This window comes from Lissotriton vulgaris, chromosome 11, assembly GCF_964263255.1.
Source record: "Lissotriton vulgaris chromosome 11, aLisVul1.2, whole genome shotgun sequence".
NCBI classification, from domain to species: domain Eukaryota; kingdom Metazoa; phylum Chordata; class Amphibia; order Caudata; family Salamandridae; genus Lissotriton; species Lissotriton vulgaris.
This window is the reverse complement of record NC_141699.1, coordinates 137,422,128-137,444,364: the sequence shown is the minus strand read 5'-3', so window position 1 is coordinate 137,444,364 and position 22,237 is coordinate 137,422,128. Positions and strand designations below refer to the sequence as shown.

General features: G+C 50.7%; 1 protein-coding gene across 1 annotated transcript in view; it reads right to left on the bottom strand.

The window, feature by feature from the left end:
- The window catches only part of SBNO1 (strawberry notch homolog 1), a 946,695-nt gene that overhangs the window by 21,520 nt on the left and 902,938 nt on the right, over nucleotides 1-22,237 (bottom strand). The window contains exon 26 of the mRNA XM_086942451.1: nucleotides 19,788-19,981. Within this exon, the coding sequence (XP_086798577.1) occupies nucleotides 19,788-19,981 (194 nt within the window). The remainder of the gene's footprint in view (nucleotides 1-19,787; nucleotides 19,982-22,237) is intronic.

Below are 22,237 nucleotides of genomic sequence, written 5' to 3'. Positions count from 1 at the left end.
GCCTGGAGCTCACTCACTCTCCTGGCAGAGGTGATGGCCACCAGGAAAGCAGTCTTCAAAGTAAGAAGATGGAGAGGACAGTTATGGAGCGGCTCAAAGGGAGCACACATTAGGTAAGTAAGTACAAGATTCAAGTCCCACTGGGGCATCACTTGTGTAACGATATATCTGTAAGAGACATTAGTTAGTGATAGATTCCTTACCTTAGAATATCCCCAGGCGTCAGACTGGATCCGGAAACTTTTGCGTAGCAGTACCCTTGCGCGTCGGTAGGCGTCGTCTGTGGCTCCGCGTCCGTCGTCGGCGCCGTGATGACGTCGGAGTACTTAGACGCCGCCCCCGCGTGCTGTCAGTTCTTAGACACAGCTTTTCGCGCCAGAAACGCAGAGCTATGCCAAAAAGCAACACTGGTGCAATGAAACTAGGGCCCTAAAAGGGGATGACCTTAACCCTAGATATCGGTTCGCAAAACGGGGAGGATGGGTGGGTCGGTATGGATTCTATCACTAACTAATGTCTCTTACAGATATATCGTTACACAAGTAGTAACTTGTGCATCTGAAAGAGACACGTTAGTGATAGATTCCTTACCTTAGAATAGATACCCCAGCAATACCAACCCCGTGGTGGTGGGTCTGCGAACCAATAATCACACCAGAAAGTCCTGGAGGACGGAACGGCCAAAGAAGCCATCCCTCCGGACTTGGCTGTCCAGGCAGTAGTGTCTTGCAAACGTGTGCAGCGAGGCCCACATAGCTGCCTGGCAAATGTCCTGCAAGGGCACACCTCTGCCCAAAGCAGTCGTAGTCGCTTTGGCCCGAGTGGAATGAGCCCTCAGCCCAACAGGGGGTTCCTTCTTTGCCAAGGAGTAACACGCCTGGATACACAAGATGATCCACCGCAAGATGGTCCGCTTGTGCACTGCTTTCTCCTTCTTAGCGCCCACGTAACCAACAAAGAGTTGGTCATCCACCCGGAACTGGCATGTGCGGTCCAGATAGAACGAGAGCGCACGTTTTGGGTCCAGACGGTGGAGCCTCACTTACTCTCTCGAGGGATGCGGAGGCGAAAAGAAGGTAGGCAAGGTGATAGATTGCCCAATGTGGAAGGCCGTGACTACATTGGGTAGGAAAGAGGGCCTTGTCTGCAACACAACTTTGTCCGGACTGAAAGGAAAGGAGGTTTACAGGATAGAGCCTGGAGCTCACTCACTCTCCTGGCAGAGGTGATGGCTACCAGGAAGGCGGTCTTCAAAGTGAGAAGGCGAAGAGGACAGTTGTGAAGTGGCTCAAAGGGAGCGCACATCAGAAAAGTTAGAACCAAGTTCAAGTCCCACTGAGGCATCACAAAGGGAACAGGAGGGAACGTATGCGTGATGCCTTTCAGGAATCGATTAACGATAGGGGACTTGAACAAAGAGGGTTGATCAGGCAGCCTCAAAAAGGCTGAAAGAGCAGAAAGGTAGCCCTTGATAGTGCCCAGAGCAGAGCCCTGCTGGGCAAGAGAGAGAAGAAAGAGAAGAACCTCGGAAAGAGGGGCAGAAAGGGGATCCACAGCCTTTGCTGTGCACCATGCCAGAAATCTGTTCCACCTGCAGGCGTATACCGACTTTGTGGAGGGACACCTGGCTGCCAGAATGATGTTACAGACTTCAGGAGGCAAGTCAAATGGCCTCAACTGTTGCCGCTCAATCTCCAAGCATGGAGGTGGAGACTGGACAGGTTCGGGTGGAGGGCCGTCCCTGCTGCTGCGACAGAAGGTCCTCCTGAAGAGGCAGACGAACTGGGGGATCGACTGACATACTGAGAAGCTCGGGATACCAGTACCTTCGTGCCCAGTCCGGAGCCACAAGGATGACTTGTGCCCGGTCGCGCCTGATCTTCTACAGCACTCTGGGCAGAAGTGGTATAGGCGGAAAGGCGTACAACAGACCGCAACTCCACTCACGACGAAAAGCGTCTCCGAGCGAGTGCCGCCTTGGAAATTCCAACGCGCAGAACTGATGACATTGCGCGTTCTCTTCGGTGGCGAATAGATCTAACCAAGGCTCTCCCCACTGCAGAAAGAGACCTTGCGCCACGTCCGAGTTCAGACGGCATTCGTGATCCATCATGCACCGGCGGCTGAGTTCATCCGCCCTGGCGTTCAGAGAACCTGCCAGGTGTTGAACCACCAGAGTCACGCTCTGATGTTCCTGCCATTGCTAGAGGCGCAGAGCCTCCTGGCAGAGGGTCCACGACCCCACCCCGCCCTGTTTGTTGGAGTACCACATGGCAGTGGTGTTGTCCATGAACACCTGCACTACACTCCCCCGGACAGAGGGGAGGAATGCTTTCAGTGCAAGACGGATCGCCCGCAGCTCCAGAAGGTTGATGTGAAGCCAAACTCAGCTAGAGACCACAGGCCTCTGATCTCCGTCCCTCCCATGTAGCCCCCCCAGCCCAGGAGGGAGCGTCTGTCACAACTACGTGCCTCGGTTGGGGTAGGGAGAGGGATCTGCCGCTGACCCAATCGCGGTCCGTGAGCCACCTCTGCAACTGTCTTGCAGTGCCCTCAGAGATCAAGACATGGTCGGACAAGTTGCCCTGATGCTGGGCCAGCAAACTTCATGTCCCACTGCAGAACCCGCATCCGCCACCTGGCGTGATGCACCAGAAGGATGCAGGAGGCCATCAGCCCCAGAAGCCGCAGCAACAACCGAGACTCTGGATAATGGCTGAAAGATCGGAATCAGAGCCTGAATATCCCGAACCCGCTGTTCGAGAGGATAAACCCGAAACTGCACCGAGGCTAGAACCGCTCCGATGAAGAGGAGCTTCTGAGAGGGACACAGGTGTGACTTCGGTACATTGATGGAGAACCCCAGCAGGTGCAGGAGGTCGGCCGTAGTCTGGAGGTGGCAGACGACTGTCTGGGGCGAGCCCGCCTTCATCAACCAGTCGTCGAGGTAGGGGAAGACTGCAAACCCTAACCTGCGCAGTTGAGCTGCGACCACCGACATCACTTTCGTGAACACCCGTGGGGCACTGGTAAGGCCGAAGGGGAGCACGGTAAACTGAAAGTGCTCGTGGCCTACCGTGAACCGCAGGCAACGCCGGTGGGCCGGCAGGAAGGGGATATGAAAATAAGCGTCCTGCAAGTCCAAGGCTACCATCCAGTCTCCCGGGTCCAGGGCAGCTAAGACCTGAGCCAGTGTCAGCATTTTGAACTTCTCCTTCCGGAGGAAGCTGTTGACGTTCCGCAGGTCCAAAATAGGGCGTAGGCCCCCTTTGTCCTTCTTGGGTACCAGAAAGTAGTGTGAGTAACAACCACACCCTATTTCTGGCCCAGGAACGCGCTCGATGGCCCCCTTGGCCAAGAGGGCCGTAACTTCCTCTTGTAGGAGTTTCAAGTGATCCCCAGACACGCAGTGGTACTGCGGTGGCATGGCTGGAGGGGACGCCTCGAAGGGGAGGGAGTAGCCCCTTCGGACGATTTGCAGCACCCACCTGTCCGATGGTGGCGAACCCTCACCCCCACTGGCGTCACTTGGGCCTGAAAGCTCGGACTAGGATGGCTTTGAGACCGAAGCTGCAGGGGTAGTTGTGGACTGGCCTTGCCGTTGTCCCCGACCGCCGCCACGGCGGTTTCCATGTCCGCCACCGCGCTGGATGGTAGTCTGCAGCTCGTTTGGGGGCGCCCCTTCCTTGGCCTTGAAAGGAGCGAAAGGCAGCCGTTTGCTGGTGCGGGGTTGAGAGGCCCAAGGACTTAGCCGTAGCCCTGGAGTCCTTAAAGCGCTCAAGCGCATGGTCTGCCTGGTCGCCAAAGAGGCGACGGCCATCAAACGGCATGTCCAAAGGGTGTTTTGGACATCAGCCGAAAAGTTGGCGGACCTCAACCAGGCGTGGCGACGAATCCCCACCGTCGTTGCCATCGCTCTGCCCAGTGAGTCCGTGGTATCCAGCCCACACCGGATGGAATACCGTGCCGCATCTCGACCCTACGCAAGGGCTTGGGTGAGTTTAGTCCGGGCCCCCGCCGGACATTGTGGCAGCACGTCCGCGACCGTGTCCCACAGAGAGTGGGTGTAACGGCCCAAGAGGCACGTGGTGTTGACTGACCGCAACCCCAAACTCGGGGAGGAGGATACCCTTTTCCCGTATTGCTCATACCTCTTGGATTCCCGATCGGGGGTGTGAGAAGGTGGCCTGATATGCAGTGCTCACTATTCTAGTGAACACTATGTATCAGTCCAACAACCCTTATTGATGATTGGTTGTAAGTCAACCTTATGGACCAGCTATCCTAGTAGCGTGGATACGAGCAGTCTAAGGCTAAAGACTCGAGAGGGTTTGTTAAGCCAGCTGTTATACCACACATATACCCCTTGAACACCAAGTGAAAGGACACCACACAAGTGTTATGAAAATAAACAGTGTATTTATTAAGATCACAACAGCCCTGTACTCTTTATGAGGACAGGGTACTAAAAACAAAACAAAACTCTTACGAAAATACTTAAGTTAGCACAGTATATACAAATGCCCGAGGGGCACGGAAAACCATATACTCTGAAAGTGGAATGCGAAATTACTAGCAGGTAAGTACAGTACTAATAGGCTTTGGAATCGCTAGGTCTTGACTATAGAATCTTCAGATTACTTCTAGGAGGCCCAGGGGACTCGGGTGCAGAGTGTGCACTCTCACGCGTGATGCGGGACAAAGTCTATGGTAGCTAGATTTCACAGAGTTAGTGTTCTCGGGCGAACCCGACCTGGAAGGAGGAAAACGAAAGTTGATTCTGACCCTTGGATAGTGAGGCTATGCTGGGGCACCGAAATGCCGAAGTTACCTAGCCCAGGGGCTGCAGCTGCATAGGTCTCAAAAGACGTCGGGAATCCTCGTAGACGGACCAGGAACCTGGAAGAAAGATGCTGGCAGGCGACCAGTGAAGAGAGTTCGAAGTCATCCAAGGCTGGATCTTGAAGAGAGATGACACCTGAAAGCAGAGGGGACCAAGTTCGTGACTACTAGCCAGTAGTCAGGTGGCACCAGGAGGGCACCGGATGGTAGTCACCTCGACTAGGTGAGTGGGCGACGCTGGGCTCTGCAGATCTCACGGACCAGGAGGCGTTGTCGGCGACCAGGGTGGAGGAGCGAGCTGTCCCACGATGGATGAAGCTGTCGGCGTCGCTGGACCCAGGATTGGGCAACAAAGCCTTGGCAAATTCAAGCCCACGCGGTGGACTCAAAATGGCGTCTGGAGTGGATCAGGAGGGTCCGGGGTGCTCCTCTTTTGCAAGGGAGCAAGGGCCAGTCTGGAGCAACCAGACCAGCAGCAGTGATGTCGTCGGGCGTCGTGAAGAAGGCCACAAGCCAGCCGGCTAGTAGCCAAACAACGCGGTGAGCAGCAAAAAGCAGAAGGGCCCCACGCAGATCGTGGAGATGCTGGAGGGCTGATCTTCGGTGCTGGAGCTGCTCAGGGTCGGGGCTTCTCGGACCCCAAAGCACTCACCAGTGGAATACTCGGTGGGCTTGTTGCAAAGAAGTCGTGCAGTCTTGGCGATCGTCGGCCCCTCGAGGTCTCGTCGCACTCACGGTTCTCAGCTTGGCTGTAGAGGTGAGTAGAGGTCAGAGGTGCCAGGGAAGCCGGGTCTCGTCGAGCTGGGTCGTCGGATTCCGGAGGAAGGACTTGCAGCAGACCGCAGTGTTCTTAGGGTGGTGCCTGCGGATGCAGGGTGACTACTCCTTAGTCACAAGGGAGAATCTTGAAGAAGAAATCTTGATGTCCTTTCGCAGAAAGTCGTGTCTTGATTCCAAAGATGATCTAATTTGAACAGGGGGCCCGCTCCTATCTTTATACTAAGAAAAGGGGCTGACCCGGTGACTAGGTCCTGCCTATGGGTGGGACTACGAGGGGGGTGGTTACACCCCTCTCCCATGCCAGACTTCCCCCAGGCCAGGGGCTGGTGTGCCCCTGGAACTGGTTCTGACCGACCTATGCGTAGTGAGCACCGGGGTGCCACTCAGCAGTCACCTTCCTGTAAAGCCCTGCCTACCCAGGATACACAAAACCCTGTCTGGGATGGTGCTAGCACCGCCCCGGACAGGAAACCCTTTGTCCAGGCTCCCCTCGCTGGAAGGACTCCCAGCTGCAGGGGGTCAGACTCGTGTCTGTGGTGGCAGCATCCATTTTGTGGAGCGGAGGCTTCGTTTAACTTTAACCGGGGTTCACAGTTACATACATGTCGTGTCCCTCTAGAAGGGTGGAATGCTAACCCCGTCGCCAGAATTGGCGAGGGGTTAGTATTCCAATTCGTATGACACCTTACTCGACATGTTTTGATAAAGCAATACCAAAGATAGCATTTAACCGCGAGGATTATAATGCACTTAAGAGTATATGGTATGCGATATCATGGAACAGCTATTAGGACTTGGTTCCGCAAGCTGCAAACGGGCTCAGCTCATGCCAGAGCACCATCTCACACGATTCCAAGCACTCTGCCTTCAGGATTGTCAAGGCCTGCCATAGGAGTGACTGATAGGAATCTGTGTGTCCATTTTTAGGGTTAGATATAGGTATACTATATCTACAGCAAAGGGTGATTACACAACTTTGCCCCAGCTGTCATGCAGCCAGTTGTGTCAAATTTAGGAGGCCAGCCAGGGGTGGCATAATGCATGCTTCAGCCCCTGGTAGGCCCTGGGTACACCTATGCCCTGAGTTACAGGGTCTGATAAGGTGGCCCAGTACCAATTGGTAAATGCACCTAGGGTACATGTTGTAATTTAGAGAGAGAACAGCCAGGCTGTGGGTCTGATTGGCAGGCCCACAGCCAGAGAGTCGTAAACCAGTGAAACAAAAGCAAAAAATCTGGGTGATCATAGGATTGCAGACCCTACTCTCCTACAGGGGGGAGCCGTCGGGAATGTGGTCTGGGAGTTAGAGGCCTTGATGACCAGGCTCTCGGGGGTGGGGTGGGTGGACAGGAAGCAAGGGTCGCCCGGAGCCGGGCGGTGGCGCCTGGCCACGTTCCTATCTACAGGTGGACCTGTAGCTGGCTTGGACCAAGTGCCCAGAAGAACGTCGAGCTTGCCTGAGGTTTAAGGACCTCAGTGAGGAGGTTAGTCCTCACGGCCGCGACAGGGAGTTCAAGGCCCAAGGCAATGGCAGCTCGCGTCAGCACCACACCTTAGGCAGCCCCCTCCTCCCTGGCCACGGTAGGAGGGGTGACAAAACCAGTGTCGGGCGAAGTGTCCAGACCACTGGCCTCCCCAAGCTCACCTGTCCAGTCCTGAGAAGACTGGCACTCACGTGCCAGAGTGTCCTCGGACCCCTCCCAATTCTCCTTGCCACCCATCACCTGGTACTCCGGTTCAAAGGATGGGGCCGGGTCATACAAATAGAAATCTCCAAGTGGCGTCGAATACGGCTCCGACCCGTATCGAGGGTAGGACCGGGGACGTCGTCGTCCCGGGACAGCGCCGGGGGCGACACCCTGGGGGCCGGCGCTGGCAAGGTCCTGAGATAGAGCGGCTACGACCCGGATCCGGAAGCGGGACCGGCAGGGCCCTGCGGCGTCGGGACCAAAGTCGCCGACAGCGCCAGGGCCGAAGCACCCGGCCTGCTTGGGGACCCAGTCGTGGCCACTTGGCCCGTAGGCGCCGCGGAACCCGACGGAGGAGTGAGCGACCTCATGGCCATGAGGAAGGCGTCGATCTCCTCCGGCGTCGCGTTCTGCCCAGGGACCGGCGGGTATGGAGCAGGCCGAGACGCTTGCTGCTCTGGCGGGGCCGGTGTCGGCCGAACTCCCGGCCGCGTCGCGCGAGCGTCTGGGGGAGTCAGAAGAGCGATGTCGCCTCTTCGACTTCTTGTGCCTCTTACCTGAGGACTTTGAGACCCTTAGACTGATGACTCCCGGAACTGAAGTGAATCCGGCCCCGCGACCGGTCCCTCGACCTCCTTCCGGACCGGGACCTCGAGCGGCGCGGGGCTGACTCCGGAGCTCGAGTCGCTTGCGGGATCGTTTCCGTCTAGCTTTGGACGTCAGGGCCCGGCAGAGCAGGACTTGTCGTCATGGTCGGGGCCCAGACAGTGAAGGCACCGGCAATGGGGGTCGGTTACTAACATCATTCGGCAACAATCGGCAACGTCATTCCTGCGCCAACGACGACAGACGCGGAGCCGCAGACGACGCCTACCGACGCGCAAGGGTACTGCTACGCAAAAGTTTCCGGATCCAGTCTGACGTCTGGGGATATTCTAAGGTAAGGAATCTAATACTAACCTGTTTCTTTGAGATTTCCCTTTGACAGAGGGAAGAAATGCCTTCAATGCCAACCAAAATGCTTGAAGCTCTTACAAATTGAAGTGGAGCCCCAATTCTGCCGAAGACCATTATCTCCTGATCTCCACCTCTCCCAGATGGCCGCCCCATCCCAGAAGGGACTAATCTGTCACGACTGTGAGCTCTGTTTGGGGAAAGTGTGAGGAGTCTGCTACTGACCCAATTGCGGTTCGTCATCCACCTCTTTAGATCTCTGGCAGTTCCTTCTAAAATCTGGACCAAATCTATGAGATTTCCTGGATGCTGTTGCCACTGGAACTTTTAAGTCCCACTGCAGAGCCCCTTATGCCACCTGGTATGCTTTACCAACAGGATGCAGGAGGTCATGAGGCCCAATAGCCACAGTCAGTCTCACTGAAATCCAGGATAGAGGCTAAAACTTCGGAAACGTAATGTGAATATCCTGGACTTACTACTCTAGGTTATGCACGAAATGGCACTGTGTCCAGAACAGCTTCAATGAAACGGTGAGTCTGAGAAGGAGTAAGGTGTGACTTTGGCACATTTATAGAGAACCCCAGGAAAATGAATGAGGTCTGCCATAGTCTGAAGGTGGGAGACGACAGCCTGGGCCGAGGACGCCTTCAACAGCCAGTCGTCAAGATAGGGGAAAACGGACACCCCTAACCTGTGCAGCTGAGCCGAGACCACCGCCATCACCTTAGTGAACACCCAAGGGGCACTGGTGCCAAAGGGGAGCACAGCAAACAAAGTTCTCGGGCCTACCTTAAACTGCATTTAACGCCTGTAGCCCGGCATGATGGCGTTGTGAAAGTACGCATCCTGCAGATCCAATGCTACCATCCAGTCTTCTTGGTCTAGGGCAGAGAAGACCGGAGCTTGAGTAGGCATCTTTAACTTCATATTGAGGAAGAGATTGATGGTCCGAAGATCTAAAATGGGCCGCAAGTGTTTTTTCTTCTTCGGAATCAGAAAGTACCGGGAATAACAGCCACTGCCTACTTCTGGATCCGGGAACCTCTCTAAAGCTTCCTTGGCCAAGAGAGCTGTAACTTCCTCCTGGAGCAATTTCAAATGATCCTCCATCAGCCGTTCTTGGTTTGGCAGGAAAAAAAGAAAGGAGAGGCAGAGAATAGCTCTCCTGAATGATCTACAAGACCCACATGTCCGATGTTTTGGACCTCCAGTGGGGGAGAAGATGGATTCTCCCGCGAACTGGAGTGGAGTATTTCTGCAGACTTAGACTAGAAGTGCTTGGAGGCTGTGGCTGAAGAGGGCAGGGTGGCAGACTACTTCTGGCTTCCATTCCCTATGAACGTGTCCACATCCCGGAACAGCTTGGGAAACCTGCGCAGGATGGTGGCTGGGATAGGGCTGACACAGCTGGAAACCCTTTCCGTTGCCACAAAAAGGGGTGAAAGGTAGATTATCCATGAGGAGTAGAAGAGAGGCCCAAGGATCTGGCTGTAGCTAAAGAGTCCTTGAACCTTCACTAGGGCCGAATCTGCCATCTCCCCAAAAAGATGTGTTCCATCAAATGGCATGTCCCATCAAAGTTGCCTGGATATCGCCCGAGAAGCCAGCTGTCCTAAGCCAGGTGTGGAGCCTCAAGGCCACTGTCATGGAAATCGATCTGCCCAGTAAATCAGCCGTATCAAGGCCACACCTTATGGTGAATTTTGCTGCATCTCTCCAGTCCTTAACTGCCTGAGAGAGCACAGCCTGGGCCTTCTCCAGGACTTGTGGCAGCACTTGCGCAACCGTCTCTCAAAGGGAGTGTGAGAAACTACCCAATAAGCATGCGGTACTCATCGACCGCAATGCCAGACTGGAGGAAGGAATATCTTCTTACCAAGTGAATATAGCCTCTTGGATTCCATATCCGGAGGGGCGAAAGGAAACGTGCCCTGGGATGTATAAGCCTGCACCATCAAACTATCGGGGATGGTGTGTTGCCTGAGAAACTTTTGGTCACTCAGTGCTGGGTGATGGTGATGTACAATTGTCCTATTCACAGAAGCCCCAGTGCTAGGCTTGGACCAAGTGTCTAGAAGGACATCAGTTAGTGCTTCATTAAAGGGCAAAAGGGGTTCGGAGGTGGAAGCCCCAGGCTGAAGCACTTAGGTCAGGAGATTAGTCCTGACCTGAACGGAAGGCAGCTCTAAGTCCAAGGAACAGGGGCGCTCTTTTAACCACCATGCCACCTCCTCCATAGTCACAGTTGGCGGAGAGAGCATGTCGGTGTTAAGTATCAAACATCTTGTCTTAAAAAAATCTGCACTGATGCCAGCATCAGATTTATGAACACATTCACCCAGAGGGCACCTTAGAGATGCCCCCTGTATCCCCACTAGTCACTAATGTGCTGGCTGACTGGTATAATCCAGTCTGCCACCACAGACAAGTTTCTGGCACCCTGCAGGTGAGAGCCTGTGCTCTGAGGCCAGGTACAATGCCTGCCAAGCAAAAAGTGATCACATCTCCCCCAGCAGGATGGCTTGTGAATTTAGCATATGAAGGCCACAGGCTTCAAAATCCCTGCAGCCTTCGATATGCGACTATGGCTTCCCCCAGACCTGGGCACAGCCACCACCTGCCCTGAGGCCCATTGGCACCAGAGCAGGCAGGAAATTAGATTTTCAGGAGGAGTGTTTCACTTACAGACTAGTCACACACTTAAGGTGGGTTACTTGAAGTGGGCAGCTAGAGAAGTGTTTCACCACCTTCTTTTGGCAAAAATAGAGAATTCTGAGTCGGGGCTGTGACCACTATCCACAGAAAGTGGTCATATAGGCGGTGCAGTTACCCTAGTGGAGAAGAACTGTGGCCCTAACACGAACCTAGCACAAAACCCTGCCTGGCTGCTGGGACTGCGAAAATTGCAAAGACCTAACTCGTTCAAAAGCTGTATATCCTCCCCAACACTTAGAGGACTGTCCAGCACTTCGCCAACCATCTAGCATCTCCCTTGGGTTGGATGATCCACCCCCAGCATCTGCCGGCACAGACTTCACTTGTCCAGTACACATAGTGTAGTTGGCCAACCAGCCCACAGAGGCAGAAGCATGTCAGGAGAGAGCAGCATATCAAGAGCAAGTCTTCGTGGCTCTAGGTGATTATCCCTGTCTCTCTTCCAAATTTAAAGACAATAGACCCTCCAAAACAACCCCTGCACTAATACCCTGGGTACCGGAGCCCCTGCACCAGGCACGGCTTGTTTGTGTCCAGTCCGGACACCCCATGCAGTGAAAACCTACATGCACAACGAGGGGCTTCAGGGCAGACGAGATCCAAGACCAGCGTGGCTCTGCTTTCTTGTCTTTCCCTTTTCTGCAGAATCAACTGACAACCATGCGAGCCTACACCTCCAGTGGCCATCCAGCCAAGACCCTCTGTAGCCAAGCTCCACAGCCTGGAGCTGTAACTCCTGACTGCGTCCCCTTGGCCTAGAGGACCTCATGACCTGAACCCCCTTTTGGGTTCTCCCGGACATGTCCCCAAGTCCCCCATTGCTGCTCTTTGTTTCAGGTGCCATTACGCTACAGATCCCTCATTTGCTGACCAACACAGGCAAGTTGAGACCAGGGGTCAGCACTTATTGAGACTGCCCTGACGCTCTGTTCACGGCTGCTCAGGAGTCTGGCTGCCCTAGCCACACACCGGCACTGCTGCAGTTTCGTGTTGACACGGGAGGTCGGCACGGTCCGAGGCTGCCTCAGTGCTTTAAATCGTGGCCAAATTGTGAGTCATGCGGCCCCTGCTTCACACCAGAGCTGTTGCTTCTCTGTGAGACGGCAAACAAACGCAAGAGCGGGGTTAGGAGCGACTGAGACCCACCCTCCCTCCCCACCTCGTAGGCGGCATTCAACATCGATCCAAACGCAGCCATATCACAGGAGGAGGTGTACAGATCCACGGGTGAGCTCCGCTGCAGGAGCAATGTCAATGGCGGGTAGAGACCATCCCTCTATACCTTTAACTAATCCCGGGCACCAAAGTGCACAGGAAGAACACGGTGGATAATCGTTTGACCAAACCTATTGGTGGCATTGACTAGTAAATAATTACGAGGATAATGGACTCCGGAGAGGATCGTCGGTCCTCGGAGGCTACCCAGATCGGCAGGTGTGGAGCTAGTTCTTTTGAGCTGACATTGCAAATGACTTAATATAATCTAGGTATCCCCCTGCCATAACTTTTGATTATTCTTGTGCAACTGTCATTTTTGTTGGCCTGGTGGGCAGGGTGAGGTCCCATCTTAGGTTTATTTAAAAAGTTTCCTGAGCCCTACCGCAAAATGGCCGGACTAACAACTTAACTAAAGAAAGGACTATACATGCATCACCATTGTTGGAAAGAGACATAGGACTATGATTATAGGTTGATTACAAATTTGTTCAGGGAAAGTGACAGAGGACTACCTCCCTAAGAAACCAACTTCATTGAAAGAGATATAGGCCTACTCCTTAGTTCAGAGCTAACATGGCAGTCATATTAGGGTGGTATTCAGGATTATAGTGGAGCTTGAAACTAGTCTGCCCACGAAATGCTAAGTCACTTAAGGAGGATTGAAATTTTGTCGCTATATTTATCCTCCTTCTACTAGGCTGACATATCAATTGAGGAGTATTAATAATACAAATAAGATACGAAATTATCATTCATAATCATGACAGGAGCACACCCGAAACCTGAAGGAAGGAATTCCCACTTTTAGGGGACATGGGCTTAATCTAAGAGTGAGACTTATTCCTTCGCCCCTACCGTGGCATGCACAACTGCGCAGCACTTGTGCTAGCTGCAACGTGTAGGCCTTTCATTGAAGATGCCCAGCTGCCCTGCAAGTAGTGGGTAGCTGCCACGTTTAGGTTTGTGCCAAGTGTGCACCCGTGACTGACGCTGCATTAGCAGCGCGCCCTGACTTTGTCCAGAGGGCATGTGAGCCCCTTAGAGTTGGCCAGTTGGCCCAGGGGACTATTACATTTGTAGGGCGCAAAGCCCTAGAGTGCTTTTTATAGGTGCTAGGAAATGTAATGTTTGTAGTTTGTTTTATGCACCTTGATTTATGCTTATAGATGTGCTTTTATGCTTATTAGGTTTTTACCTTCTACGTCTCGACTTTTCTACCTTTAAATCATGCGCCCACCTAACCCCACCCGAAACTACGCTTGTGCGTTACGGATCCAACTCCTTGTCCATTAACTACCCTAACAAAATGTCCAGTAATGCTATAAAGAATTTCAAACACAGTACTCTAAAACAACACCCGGAAACACTCTTTGTAGATAACTACCACTCAGCGTCCAACGGCAGCACAAAAACCAACTTCATTTTTTACACCAATCGCCCGGCTAAATGGAAAAAACACCTTCTCTCTTCACCTCCAAGTCGCTAAGTCAGTAATCATTTCCTATGGTGAAAAAATCTCCACTACCATATCCCCGACCTTCAAAGGGGAACTCACTATTTCCATCTACAGAACTGGAACCATTTTGATACAAGCCACCGACCCGCACCTCACCACTTTTAACTGTCACTTCCCCACACTTCTCTCCTCGTTAACTCAACTGAGCCACCAAACCCCATCTCCCTCATCCCTTATAACCCTCACTAATAACGTAGAACTGATCCAATCTCCCTGCCCTGAAGACCCTCTCTTCAACTCATGGACATCCACCATCACTCACATCAATCTCACAACCCCTATCATTACCCTCCGTCGACAAACTCCCATCACGAGCACACCAGGAGCGACAAACTCACAACTAACAATCCCCACAAAGCCGATCGACAGTTTGGCCACTAACCTTAGCCCTCCTGCGACTGAAATCCCCTCAGACACTCCCCTTCCCACCCCTGATAATCTGAACCCTCCCGCACAATCTTCCCGGACCCCCTACACAGTCCCTGTTCCCCTGACAACAAAACTTCCTCATCAGAGTCAAGCCACCGTGCTCCCTCCCTGGGTATTTCTGCCCCTACCCCACTCAATACACCTCCCTTGGCCCCACTCAATAAATCTCTCATGGCCCCTACCCCACTCAATACACCTCCCATGGCCCCACTCAATACACCTCCCAGAACACCTCGACCCCCCAGTCCAGCAGCGAGTCAGACACTTAGTCCCAACTGGGATAGCCAGCCCTTCCCGGTACCGAATCCAGATGAAATCAATGACTCTAACCTCTCTTCCAAACGGAAGTCTGCCCCTTTCCACATCCCTGTTATTATTGGCACAAACAGAATCCCTAATACTGTCCACTCGCCTAGACCCCCTGCTCAATACACCTCTATCCACCTAACTCCCCCCATCATCGAGACTCCCCGCCCTCTCTCTTGTATGCTCCTAAACTGCAGATCAGCAGTACAACACGCCACTGACACTGCTGAAGCTCTTCTCGCTGAAGAAATTGACATCGCTTTCCTCACTGAATCCTGACTCAATGTCCACTCTACCCCCATCCTTGACATTCTCACCTCCCCCCCCCCCAGGGTACAACAATCAGACAAGACAGGCCGATTAAAACGGGGGTTGGGGAGGGGAGGGGGGGGCTTTACTAGCCATCATCCACAAAGCTGGAATACAGATTACCAATCTCAAATCTGCAGAATACCTATCGCTTGAATATCTGGCTGTCGAACTCGCCACTAAGGGCACCTCATCCATCAAATTCCACACCATCTACCATCCGCCTGGAGAACGTACTCTCTTTCCTGAAGAACTCCCAGACCTAATAACACGGTTCTCCTTGACAGATACCAAAGACGTGTTCCTGGGTGACCACAATATCCACTGGAACGACCCTAAATACTCCACTGTCCTGAACCTATCCAACCTTCTAGAAATACATAACCTCTAACAACTATGCAATAAGCCAACTCACATCAAAGGTGCAACACTAGATGCGATCATTACCAACAACGAACTGGTTTCTCGGAGAGCGATTTCTCCCATTGACTGGTCCGACCACCAACTCATTCTCTTCAGGATTGACACACCCGTCAGCCACCAACCTATTCGTGACATCAAACTTAAACTCTTGACCAGAAACATCAAAAAAATCCCATTATCCGAACTTGAATCCATGATTCATCCACATCTTCAACTTCATCCCTCATCATGGACGGCTGATGACCTCACTACACACTAACTCTAAAACGACAGAGGTTTTAGACCAAGTAGCTCCACTCAAACTCAAACAGCAGAGGCAAAACAAATCGAAACCCTGGTTTAACGTGGAGCTAAACGATGATCGGCGCCAACTCAGACAAACGGAAAGGGCTTGGAGGCTTAACCCCTCAAACCTACACCTAACACAACTTAGATCTGCTCAGCAGGCATACAAAAAACAAATGTTCAGTGAAAAGGCGTCATTTTTCCGCAGCCAACTAGATCTGGCGAAAAACAGACCGAGAGAACTCTTCAGCATTGTCAAAAGTCAAACTAACGGCACCCCCTCAAAATATCAAAGCCGCAATGAGCGATGTGAAGAAATTGCCACCTTCTTCACTAATGAAGTCTCTAAAATTGATCAATCCTTCATACAAACCGCAAACACTCCTTTCCTCTTAACCTGCCCCCCTTCTACTTCCCTTGACCACACAGAAAGAGCTCTGTATAAGGACAATCAGACCGGCCTCCAGCTAAAAAACAATGCGCACTGGTCCGACTTTGAGCTAATGGCGGAAATCCTTCCTCCCACACCATGGACCCCCTCCTTTCCACAATCATAAAAGAGCTCAACCACACCATCTCCCCTTTCATCAACGCCTCTCTCAACTCAGGCTGTGTCCCAGACTCCCTTCAACTAGGACAAATCACGCCCATTCTCAAGAAACCAGGGGCCGACCCTAATGATCTGAACAACCTCAGACCTATCTCAAACCTCCCATTCCTTGCAAAACATTGGAGTCATGCGTTCTCCACCAACTCAAACACATTGATGAGTTCAACCTTCTCGACACATTTCAATCGGGATTCAGGAAAGGCTGTAGCACTAAAACAGCCATACTCAACGTCTCGCACGACATTCGCAAAGCCTTAGATGATGGTGATGCCTGCCTACTCATCCTTATTGACCCATCTGCGGCATCATTCAACACAGTTAATCATTCAGCTCTTCTTGAGACCTTGTCTAAGCGCTCCGGCATAAATGGTACTGTACTAAAATGGTTCACCTCTTTCCTCCAGCATAGCTTGCAACAAATTAAAAATCAACTCCTGTCTCTCGAAGCCAACAAAAGTCACACTTGGGGTACCACAAGGCTCGATCCTCTCTCCGTCCCTCTTCAATCTCTTCATGGAGCTCCTCACAATCATCTTGAAAAAAGCTGGAGTGAGTTACCACCTTTACGTGGATGACACCCAAATCTATTTCAAAATCAAGTTCCCCGATGACATCCAACACCTCAAAACCTCTCTAACGGCGATCCAAACTTGGTTCAACGTCAATCACTTAAAGCTCAACCAAGATAAAACGGAACTGATCCTATTCTCTCCAAAAAGCAACCATCGTCCTATCCAAGAGCGTCTCAAGAATCTGCGTGCACTAAACTGCCCCCTTGTTCTATCCGACTCAGTTAAGTCTCTAGGCATCACCCTTGACAAGAACCTATCAATAGAGGCCCACATCAAAAACTCTGCAAAAAGTGTTCTTTTCTCTCTTAAACACCTCAAGAAATTGAAACCTTTTCTTCCCCATGATGACCTCAAGACAGTAGTTCAATCCCTGGTTCTCTCTAAAATCGAATACGGGACGCCATCCTTACAGGGATTTCTAAAGCTCACCTAGCCCCTCTAAGGGCAGTGCTGAACATGGCTGCTCGACTTGTATCTGGAGTAAAAAGATTTTAACACATCACTCCGGCTCTCAGCTCCCTGAAATGGCTTCCCATGGAAGGGAGATGTATTTACAACTGGCCTGCATCACACACAAAACCCTCCACTCTGCGGTCCCAACTGCCTGAACAACAAACTGGTTAGAGCAGATCAAGCCAGATCATGGAGAAGCTCCAACTCACTCCGCCAAAAATGAAAAAGTAAACCACCCCATACCAATCGTTTTCTGGCAACGCTCCTAGGATATGGAACGCTATCCCAAGAGTCCTCAGATGCAACCCCTTCTTCTCCTGTTTCAAAAAGGGCCCTCAAACTCCATCTCCTTAACAAATACTTCCTGGACAACGTCTACTAACCTAGACCTCAATACTCCGAGTTGACTCCCATTCAAGGATTGTTGATGAATTGTTGAGGATGCTAATCACCTTGTTTTTCATTTTTTTTCCTCCCCTTCCGTTGCACAGTTATTTATTGTTCATGCTGTATTCTTTATTCGTGGTTTGCTTACTTACTGTCAAGCCTCCTAGGTAATGTAAGGCCCTTCTATTTTTCACAATGTGTATATGAAGCCTACGGGTCTAACTAGCGCTATACAAAACTTTTAAAATAAAATAAATAAGTAGAGCTGGAGGCTACCATCTTGACCAGCACCACTGTACCAAACCACCCAGGGCAGGCAAACCCAAACTACTGGTGGTTCTCTGGACCTTGGCCCCTAAGTACCCAAGGTCCTAAAGGGCACCCCGGAACACAGACTGCAAGTATATTATATTTGATGTCTATGTTTTTCATCCCATAGGAAAACATTACCACATTATTTTAGCATTTTTACTGTTTTCTTGTAAAATCGATAACTCCGAAAGAACTTACCCGATTCCGAAGATCTTGGTCTTAAAAATTCATATTAATCTGTACTATTTCTATAAACTGGTCTTGGATTTCTTCTTGAGTGTGTATCTCATTTATGGACTCAGTGAATACAACAAATGCTTAACAACTCTCTGATAAGCCTAAGCTGATCGAACACACTATCACAAATAGAGCACTTAAGATTACTAAAGTAAGCCCCTGTAAACCAATAAGGGTCGTCTGGACTTTTTGCATGCTGTGCCCTTACATTGGCCCATTACATAAAAATTCAAACATCAATGAGGGAGGAGACTCTTTTAGATGAATCAAGGAGAGTGGAACAAAGCAATATGAAAATGAGGACCCCAATTAGTTCTCTAGTAGGACCCTTAACAGTGATATTCAGTCGGTGGTATGTTCTCCACTGAGGTACTAATGACTGAAAGTAACAATTGGGTCTGTCCTCCACCAGGAGGAGACGTCTCGTGTCAGAGACGTCCGAGGGATCCTTTCCATAAAAAACGTGCTTAAAATTGCCAACTAGTTTTAAACAATTTATTCAAAGATATACTTAACATAGAGGCAAGGTTAAAAAACAATAAGCAATGTGATGCAGGAGTCATTAGGTATCCCTCACATCTGTTTAAAAAAAAAGGAAAAGAAACAGGTCAACATGTTTAAGCCATACTTGCACCCTCTTGGGTCGTTGGCTTTCGTCAGGAGCATGAAAAAGTTCTCTGATCTCTTTTACGATACTGGATATTTTCCTGGTTTCAGGAGTACTCTTACCTGGAGAGTCTCTTTAAGACATTATGTCCTTTTCTTAATGACAGACGGTTGCAGTCACATCGGGAGACAGAAGGGTAGCGGTTCCCGTATTTAGGATCTGACAGAAAGGGAAAACCATTCCTGACCCGCTTCTTTTGCTGGAGCAAAGATTTGGAATGTTCCTCACAGATTACTGTATCCGCCCTACCCTAATGTGAAGAGTTACGATCCCTACAGGAGTCTTGCACGCGACTTGCATAATCATGTAACAAATGTTTTGCTTCCCAATACTGTGTCCCTCTTACCCAAAATTGTGAAGCGCTCTAATACCCGTAAGGGTCACGTTTGCGCTATATAAAACTTTATAAATAAATAAAATATGGAAAGAGAGAGTGATAACTGGTTGAGTGCCATTGACAACTCTGCCTCACACTTCAAGATGCCATTGCAATACATAAGCTGCACTCCTCACTTAGCCCATAGTCTTGTTTTGGGCCCAAACACCAGAGAGACATAGGGAGGAAAGGGTCTGAGAGCGACAACTTCGGCAGGAGTGCCACCTTAAAATCTTTGGGGGCTGACATGCTGCCCAACAAACTGTAAAACAAACTTTGAGAAAATTGTTTCACAGAGATGAACTCTGGACTTTTGTTTAAGATCACAGAAAAAGGACCTGACACCACACAAATCTATATCCATGATGTAATGCCCAGAGAGGATCACGAGGTTGAGTCAGAGCCGTGGTACAACATACAAGCACAAGAACTTATTTGATCTTTTCTAGATCCACTCTGGCACCTATAGGAAAATTAAGAGGTGACATTTGTGAGAAGAAATATCCATCAGAACGCCAACATACTATCATTGGGTAGAACTTAAAGTTGGCAATCTGAAAAGACATACAACTTAACAAACCAAACTTCGGTACTGTTTTTGCTGTGCTACCTATAAATAAGTATTGGTTGTCATGGTTAATATTAATTATGAATGAAGTGCTTGATCTGAAAATGAAAAAAGACAAATCTGGTGCGCACACTTACCTACAATCCTTTGTCCATCATCTGTTCTCAGACGAACAATTTGCATTTTCACATTGGAACCACTGACCGAAGCTAGAACCCCTTCTACCTTTGTCCAAACACTAAGTACAGAACCACATAAAACGTAATATGTGCGACAGCGTAGACCAATTTCACATACTAGCCCCAGGCTTGCTTTCTTACAGTTTCCTCTCCTGAAAAAAAAAAAGAGAAAAAAAAAGGAGACAATTATTTTTGCTATGCATTTTCCATCATTTGGGCAAAAAGGTACTGTAAGATTTCATGTAAGCAGCCAGTATCTCATAACAGAAGGAAATGTTACCTAAATGACGATTTCAGTCCATACTTCAGAACCCTTAAAGACTATCCATAAGCAGTACTAGAAGAAAGTTGATCCAAATGTAATGCCACTATTGTGAAGGACCCCACTGCAAGTGTCCCATCTGTGTGCACTCCGATACCCACCCTTTCCATCTGGCCCTCCTTACCCTTGCATAACCAATCATCCCAGCCAAAACATCTTAAAAAAAACAGAGGCCAGTAAAGCTGATTTTATTTCCCAGCCTCAATCTCAAAATGAAATAACATTAGTGCCTTTCACAGCACCGTGCAGGGCGCACAGAAAGTGACACCACTGTTTCCCACCAAAACTATCTTTATGGAACAATTCTGTTTATTGAGATCAGCTTTCAACAATAACACAGCTTTTGCGTACAACCAGTTGCCCGCAGCATACGTTATGAGAAGTAGGGATACACAGCTGTGGGCCCAAAACCCAGAGGCCGGCAGCGATCGGTAACCTGTGGAGGCTTATGGTAATACGGACATAAAGAACAAGTTACTTACCTTCGGTAACGATATATCTGTAAGAAACAGTTGTTAGTATTAGATTCCTTACCTTACAATATCCCCAGGCATCAGACTGGATCCGGAAATTTTTGCGTAGCAGTACCCTTGCGCGTCGATAGGCGTCGTCCGCCTCCGTCGTCGTCTGAGTACTTAGACGCCGCCTCTGCACGCTGACGTCAGTTCTTAGACACAGCGGTTCCGCGCCAAAAAAACGCAGACCCATGTTAAAAACCAACACTGGTGCCATTGAAACTAGGGCCCTGAAAGGGGATGACATTAACCCTAGATATCGGTTCGCAGAACGGGGAGGATGGGAGGGGCGGTAAGGAATCTAATACGAACTACTGTTTCTTACAGATATATCGTTACCGAAGGTAAGTAACTTGTTTATCTGAAAGAAACAGGTTAGTATTAGATTCTTTACCTTAGAATAGATACCCCAGCAATACCAACCCCGGTGGTGGGTCTGCGAACCAATAATCACACCAGAAAGTCCTGGAGGACGGAACGGCCAAAGAAGCCATCCCTCCGGACTTGGCTGTCCAGGCAGTAGTGTCTTGCACACATGTGCAGCGAGGCCCACGTAGCTGCCTGACAGATGTCCTGCAAGGGGACTCCCCGGCCCAGGGCAGTTGTAGCCACCGTGGCCCGAGTGGAATGGGCCCTCAGCCCAACAGGAGGCTCCTTCTTAGCCAAGGAGTAGCATGCCTTGATACACAAGACGACACACCGAGAGATGGTCCGTTTGTGCACCGCCCGCCCCTTCTTAGCACCCACGTAACCAACACAAAGAGTTTGTCATCCACCCGGAACTGGCGTGTGCGATCTAGATAGAACGAAAGCGCACGTTTTGGGTCCAGACGGTGGAGCCGCTCTTCCTACTTTGAGGGATGCGGAGGCGGAAAGAAGGTGGGTAAGGTGATAGACTGCCCGATGTGGAAGGCCGTGACAACCTTGGGCAGGAAAGAGTGTCTAGTCCGCAACACAACCTTGTCCGGATGGACAGAAAGGAAAGGTTTGGAAGAAAGAGCCTGGAGCGCACTCACTCTCCTGGCAGAGGTGATGGCAAGGCAGTCTTCAGAGTAAGAAGGCGGAGAGGACAGTTGTGAAGTGGCTCAAAGGGAGCGCACATCAGATAGGTAAGAACAAGGTTCAAGTCCCACTGAGGCATCACACACGAAACAGGGGGAAACGTGTGTGATGCCTTTCAGAAAACGAGTTACAATAGGGGACTTGAACAAAGATGGTTGATCAGGCAGCCTGAGAAAGGCTGAAAGGGCAGAAAGGTAGCCCTTGATAGTGCCCAGAGCAGAGCCCTGCTGGGCAAGAGAAAGAAGGAAGAGAAGAACCTCAGAAAGAGGGGCAGAAAGGGGATCCACAGCCTTTGCTGTGCACCATGTTACAAATCTGTTCCACCTGCAGGCGTATACCGACTTTGTGGAGGGACGCCTGGCTGCCAGAATGATGTTATAGACTTCAGGAGGCAAGTCAAATGGCCTCAACTGTCGCCGCTCAATCTCCAAGCATGGAGGTGGAGACTGGACAGGTTCGGGTGGAGGACCGTCCCCTGCTGCTGCGACAGAAGGTCCTCCTGAAGAGGC